Raw genomic sequence first — 7,500 nt, forward strand, 5'->3', positions numbered from 1 at the left:
AGAGCCAACAAAGTCATGTCCAATTGGAGAGCATTTGTTTTCTGGCCTATGGTATTTCCACCCAACCTCATACTATGCAGTTGAGCACAGTAGAGGTTGGGTCAACCAGCTAGAAAGAGCACAGCCTCAGGCCTGAGAGAGGCTGCATGGGACCTGTGTGAGGAGCGTCAGGTTGCTATAACAACAGACAACAGCAGTAACATGGTTAAGGTTAAGTTAATTTGATTTGAACACAGCTGCCATGTGTTTAAGTTTGTATGTTTGAGTTGAGAAATACACATTTCAGTAATCTCTGGATTTTCCTTGATAACCAAGCAAGTAGACCATTTATTTATTATATTGCAATCGCAATATCACAATATTGTCCACAATAATCGGCAAATTTCACCAAATCGTGCAGCACTAGTGAAAACCCACCCAGTGCAAGTCAAGTGCCCCTTTTTCTTTTTCTATAATTGTGATGACATACAGTAGACATTTTGCTCAGGTCTGACAAAGAGCAGCAGTGCCTTCTGGGACGTGTAGGAGGGTGATGATGAGATGGAGGGAGACATGTACTGTATATAGTGGTGACAGAACCCCACTGTCTCTTGTGAACAGCTCTTCTCTGATCTGGGTGGACCTGCATAAAGAACAGGCTCTGATTTACTACACATCTGCACCAGGCGGAGAGCTTTACACCTGTAGTTCAAACCGAGAAGTCAGTGCCAAATGTAATACAAAAATAAATGTCAGAGGAGAGAAAATGCCTGATTATGGAAACAGAAACATTGTCATAATTATTGTTTTCCTCCTGTGTAGGAGGTTTCACCCCCTTTTTGAACACTTGGTAAATTGCAACTGGTGCAAATGCTTTCCAAATCAGGCTTCTGTTTGGACCAGAAGTGTTTCCTTGATTTGACTCATTGTCAAATAAAAACCAGAAATAACGTTTCATGATTGATGACTCACATTAAGTGGGTTGATGGTTGAAATCTCTGCATATGAATTTACGGTCCTGTTTGTCGTTTCAAGGTACAAATAAATCAGCTACTGCAGTACTTTATTTTATGGTGAAGAGGTGTTTATTTCATGTGGGCTCCGTATCTTGTTTTACCTATTGGACGGCTCTGTGTGTGTGCACACCAGCTGAAAGAATTTTATCAATGCATCAATCACCAACCAGGACTCTGCCCACCAGCCTGTATAAAAGAGGGCGCAGAGTACATGTTCACCCTTCTGTTCCTTTAGCTTCGAAGCTCCTTCACCTCTGCCATCAAGAACACTTCTCCTCAGGGGAGCTCCCGTAGCTCACCGCATATCTCGGCGCTATTTCTGCGTCGGGGAAAACCGTGCTCGTCACGGATCTGGGGGACACGAGTTCGATTCCCGGACCCGCCGTCATTTCTCAGAATGTCTTCCCCTGCTCTACATCCCATTTCAACCTGTTTCTGTCGGTCATGCTTGACCAGAAAAAGCGATACACGCTAAAAAATAAAGCAAAAAAAAAAAAAAAAAAAAGAACACTTCTCCTCAATGACTAACACTAATGTTGCACCAAAGATCGGCCCTTTTCAGGGCCACCCTGTGGCTCCAGTTCTTGGCTCAACCCCATATGTCTCAAGAGGCGCAAGAGGAGCGGGGCTAATCCCTGCGCTCCCAACTTGCTCTGTTGATGTGGATGTATTTGACTCTGTCAATAAACAAAAGGTAATATATTCAGCTGAACAAACTGCACAATTTATATGAACCACACAGTCACATCCATTCCACTGCTGCTGAGGTAATAGTCACCTAAAAATGTCCACACGGTTCAGCTGTTTTATTCCCACAGCCGCCTCACTGATCCAGTCAAGGTAGCTGTTCCCATAACTGCAGTTAGATGCACCTCTTTCCCCAGCCAACAGATGGCGGCCTTGGGCATCATATTGAACTCGACCTCCATGATGGCCCCTCTCTCTTCTCAACGTCAAGAGGACATGCTAACATCTCTAAGGTTTTTCCTCCTCGCAGGATGATCAGCGCTCTGTCAGTGATGCGCCACTCGGCAGGATGTCAGCAGCCCATCCTGTGGTACGCTTGGGCCTGCTTCACACTACTTCTCCCCAGGTATGAATATATGGACAACATACACTCTACAGAGGTGGGCTCACAGCAGTGTTGCTAGGGGCCCACGTCTTGGTCAGGACAGACAGCTGAACCTCAGCAGCCTATATAAAGAGTGGAGTCCGTCATTGAACAGCAGTAGAACGCAATCACAGAGTGCTCCACACTGTGGGCGGACAATGTGGGAGCAGATCTGATGTCCAGAGGGGGCCCCCCCATGAGACGAGTGGCGCATCCCACCATTGTCTATGGATCTGGCTCCGGCTTGGGGTAGCCTCAGTGGACCTTTTTGCTTCTAAAGAGAACACTCAGTGTCCCCTATGGTTCTCCATCAGACCACGGAACAATCCACCACTAGGAGTGAACACGTTCTCCTACTTTTCATGGCCAGATGGGCTCCTCTATGCTTTCCCTCCCATCCAACTGATAGACCAATTGCTGGAGAGAGTAAGACAAGAGCGTCAGACCTACACTCAGCACACTGGATCCCCGATCTAATACAGCTCTCTGCAGCCCTTTCATGGACCATTCCATGGTCCCAGGAGGCTCTGTCTCAGGCAAGTAAGATACCCTTTCATCCTCAAACAGTGGCTGATGGGCTGGTTTCTGAAAGGCTGAGCCTCCAGAGCTGGAGCCTCCCCCTGCGGTCATAAAAAACATTCAGCACGCTTGTGCCCCATCCACTACCTCTATCTACACTGGTAAATGGATCTCTTGTCAGTCCTGGTGCGAGGCTAGGTCTTTGGACCTTCTCCTGGCCATCACATCCACTTCCTGTATGCCTAGCAATTCTTCCTTTATTTTCTTTGAAGCATGATGCTCATATGACAGACTAGCTATTAATGGGGATGGTAGCAGCACCATCCTCTGGCTTAACCCCTTAAGCCTGATCGGCCCATTACCGGGTTGAGATTTATTTCCATATTAATTAATGTTGCATTTATTTTTCAAATGTAGCCAAGGGTAAATACCCTAACCCCATCAAAACAGCAGTCAATGTGTATATTTTCAGCACTACGTTTGTTTACCAATGATGTTAGCGAAATATGATCTTATAAATATCTCCACGTATTGCATCGGAAACCGGATGATTTAGACGCGAGGAAATTACACTGTCATGAAATCGCTGTAGTCATAAGAAAGATTTCATAAAACTACACTACCAGCCACTGTCAAAGTTGCAGCCGGCTAACGTCATAAAAAAAATATTGACGTTATTTTTGTGATTATATCTCACGGGTCGAACAAACCTGATTGTTATTGCCACAAAATACAACGTATATTGTTTCTTTACCTTTCTGTGAATGTCTACAAAAGAACTCGATCGCAATCTGGTAAAAAATGGCGGAGCTATGGACATTATAAAAAAGTAACTGTACTTACAGTAGATTTCATTCACGGTCTTTGCTGCCCTGTAATGGGAGCCTGGTGGTACTAAATCCAGATTTAACTCTGCCATTGGAAAGAGGAGATTTGACCCGATCCATAGATGTGTGACTTGGCCATAATAAGGTAATCTATAGGTCTGATATTCTATATTATATATTCAACTTGCATTATAGTTCAAATTGCATGTGTCCGGATGGCAAAATTATTTACTGTATCTACAAAAAACTCTGTAAATCATCTCCCGTTTATTAATTTGCTTAGATTTTTTTGAAATTCCTCCAACCTCAATGTTAGCATGGTGTTATTCACCGTCAAAGATGCAAAGAAAAATTATAATTTATATTCTCCTTTGTTTCAGTACAATTTACTCAGGCATACTGTAGTAACAGACACTATTTCTGACACTGGGAATACATTCCCTGAGGTCCATAGATGTTCCTAGATACCAAGAACATGCAAATCGACCTTGTAGAAGTGGAGCAATCTTTACAAAATTTACTTGGGCATGTACTTTTAAGCAGATTTTCTGAAAAAAATTGCTAGAGCTTAACCGGTTAATGCCTTTTTATGCACTGAAATGCCTGTCTTCTCCCTTTTGTGGTTACAATTTGTAACTCCCACACTGGTATCTTTATATCCCCCTGTAAACTTACCCTCTTCCCCCTAATAGGAGACATAGCAGTTTTTCCTTCCTCATTTCTGTTACAATTCGTAATCTGCATCATAGGCTAACCAGCTTTTCACCCCTACTGGTGCCTTAACCTTATGATATTGCCTTATAGGCATATCTGATTTGTTCCCTTTCTGTCTATGTTGTCAGTGTAGGTATATGGCACTCTCTAAGCACTCTCTGGACCCCAGACCTCTGAAGGTTTATTATAACTTATTTTTACCAAGGTCTCTCTCCCCAGTGGGGTAAGTGGGTGTTTTTAAACCTGTGTGTTTTGGCCCTCTAACCTCCATCCCCTTGCTTCTGACAACAATATAGGTATGTCAGGTGGGGGTTTTTACGCACTGGGGACCCCAGACCTCTGAAGGTTAATTATAACCTATTTTTAGCAAGGTTTCTCTCCCCAGTTAGGTACGTGTGTATTTTTAAACCTGTGTGTTTTGGCTCTCTAACCTCCATCCCCTTTCCTCTCCTATTGGGTCTAGGCATGGGTACGGGTTTCTCTTAGTATCTTCTTCTTGGTCTACCTTAGGGCCAACAGGAGGTACATTGATCAGGGCTCCGCATCACCTACTAGGTGTCTAATAGGTGAAGCAGGATGCGAAGCCTGCATCAAATATAACAATGGTTATGTATTATAACCCTAGTTATATGAATATGGGCAAAGCATCTTGCTTTTCCACCCTGCTGGCCCTTGTTCTGAAAGGAACAGGTGAACATACACTCTTTTATACAGGTTGGCGGATGGAGCCCTGGTTGGTGATTGGTGCATTGATCAAATTATTTCAGCTGACGCACATGCAGCAGTACAATGATTTGCCCGCATTCATATAACTAAGGTTATATAATACATAACCATCATTCAAAGTGTACAAATTTAATGTAAAATGTTCATCAGGACATCATTAACTACTGATCATACAATTATTGTTTCTTTCAGGATTCGTAATTTTATGCATAATACCATAAAAGAGTGATTACTGTTTTCATAATCTCCCATAGATTTACAAATCAGTCTATACAATACAATGAATATACAGATAGACCACAACATGGGACCCATCTTAAAACTCCACTACTCCTTCCCACAATACACAAACTCCTAAATCTCTATAATATGTTTCAAACTTCAAACATAAACATAAAAATTGGTCCAAGTTTATTTCCCGGTGTAGTGTTTGCTAATAGCTGATAGGAAATAAATGTGGACCAAAGCTGTTCCCTAGTAACGCAATTCCACTGAAAAGTAGGGATGGGTATCGTCAGGAGCTTCCCAGGAGCTTAATGGTTATTTCGGTTCTGACCAATCAGGAACCGGTACCAAATTGCACCGGTACCCATCCCTACTGAAAAGTTCTATATACACAGACAGATACCCCAACAACCCTATCACACCTCCAGCCCACCTCCACCCCCAGGTACTCACCTGAACCTCTGGGCCTGGTGGTGGAGGGGCCCTGGGTACCGGCGGTTTGGGGACTGGTAGAGCTGTGAAAGTAGAGCTTGGCTGGTCTTCTGGCTGGGGTTGTTGGCAAACTTCACCGTGATGGGCTCGGCAGCGCCGGACGGCTTCTGTCCATTCAGGCCCTTGATGGCCTCCTCTGCCTCTATCCTCTTATCGAAGCGGATGAAGCCCACACCCCGTGAGCCACCTGTGGGGCCAGGAGATCACAAACAGGACGGGGCCACTTTCACTTCACATGGTTTAGACACACAGGGCCCTACTAGAAACATCATGTTGTATTTTACAGATCAATTATTATTATAAATGATTTAGACAGATAAAGAGACTGACACACACTGACACAAACACAGACACACACACACACACACACACACACACACACACACACACACACACACACCGCCAGACACTGTTGTACTGTACATGGGGCTATAAGCAGCATTGGACCAGTGCCTAGAGCTCTGTTGCCTACAGCAGTCTCAGCCACACTCAGGCAGGCACCATGTATTGTTCTCACTGACATCTGAGTCGTTTCCTAGGAGATGCTTTTTGACTGCCACCTGAGAGGAACATTTAGAGAGACACGCTTCCCAAGAGATCCTTTGTTGGTGTCTGTGAATGATGTATGTATATATGTGTGTGTGTGTGTGTGTGTGTGTGTGTGTGTGTGTGTGTGTGTGTGTGTGTGTGTGTGTGTGTGTGTGTGTGTGTGTGTGTGTGTGTGTGTGTGTGTGTGTGTGTGTGTGTGTGTGTGTGTGTGTGTGTGTGTGTGTGTGTGTGCGTATGTTTGTGCTGGTATCTATTAATGGATGCTGTGGCTTGTTTTAATGAAGCTGCCTAGATGGCCCAGAGGATGCTTGCTCGGTGACACCAGTACTGCTGAAGAGACTATTTACATAATACTGTGTGTATGTGTGTGTGTGTGTGTGTGTGTGTGTGTGTGTGTGTGTGTGTGTGTGTGTGTGTGTGTGTGTGTGTGTGTGTGTGTGTGTGTGTGTGTGTTTGTATGGTCATGTACTGTATGTGCCATTGTGTATGTGTGCACATGCATACAATCATGTATATGTCTCTGTGTATGTGTATGTGCTTTTTGTGCCTTTCCCCATTATGTGCGCACACGCACACGCACACACACACACACACACACACACACACACACACACACACACACACACACACACACACACACACACACACACACACACACACACTATCCCCTCTATGTCTTATGTACTGTATACCTCCTTTTGGCCTGTCTGTCTCATTGTCTAACATCATCACACTCCTCTGACAGTCCTGACTCCTCCCCCACTCTCCCTCCCCATGGCTGTCAGCTAATCTCATTCACTATGATCCAATCTAAATTATTCTGTTTCATTTTCATTTTCCCTTTTTCCCTCTCTTCATTCTCTCTCTCCCCTCTTTTCTTGCTCTCTCTCTCTCTCTCTCTCTCTCTCTCTCTCTCTCTCTCTCTCTCTCTCTCTCTCTCTCTCTCTCTCTCTCTCTCTCTCTCTCTCTCTCTCTCTCTCTCTCTCTCTCCCTTGACAGTAGTCCATTGTTTCACCCTACCCTACCCCCCTCCTCTCTTGCAAACCCTGTACCTGTATATTTTAATTAGCTTGTCAGAGGCAGGAAATAACAGTCCTAACAGGATCTACATAACAGTGGAAACAGTGGCAGAGATTGTTCATACTGTACGTTCGTTGTGTTTTTCTTTATTGTATTCTGTATGACTGTAGTTGTCATGCGCTGGTGTGCTTTTGGGGTAAAAGAAGGGTCAGAGCTGTTTTTGGTCAATAAATAATTCAACCGGAGAGTCAAGGTTTGTCATATGTGTATTTGTGGATCTGGGATCTTCTAAAGTATATAATATTTTGGTCATCTGTAAAAT

General features: G+C 44.1%; 1 protein-coding gene across 1 annotated transcript in view; it reads right to left on the reverse strand.

The window, feature by feature from the left end:
• elavl4 (ELAV like neuron-specific RNA binding protein 4) overlaps positions 1 to 7,500 on the reverse strand; it is a gene marked incomplete at both ends in the record, with an annotated part of 34,318 nt that overhangs the window by 10,058 nt on the left and 16,760 nt on the right. The window contains one exon of the mRNA XM_084338013.1: positions 5,571 to 5,796. Within this exon, the coding sequence (XP_084194139.1) occupies positions 5,571 to 5,796 (226 nt within the window). The remainder of the gene's footprint in view (positions 1 to 5,570; positions 5,797 to 7,500) is intronic.

The sequence above is a fragment of the Notolepis coatsorum genome (assembly GCF_963971535.1).
Source record: "Notolepis coatsorum genome assembly, chromosome: 2".
NCBI lineage: Eukaryota > Metazoa > Chordata > Actinopteri > Aulopiformes > Paralepididae > Notolepis > Notolepis coatsorum.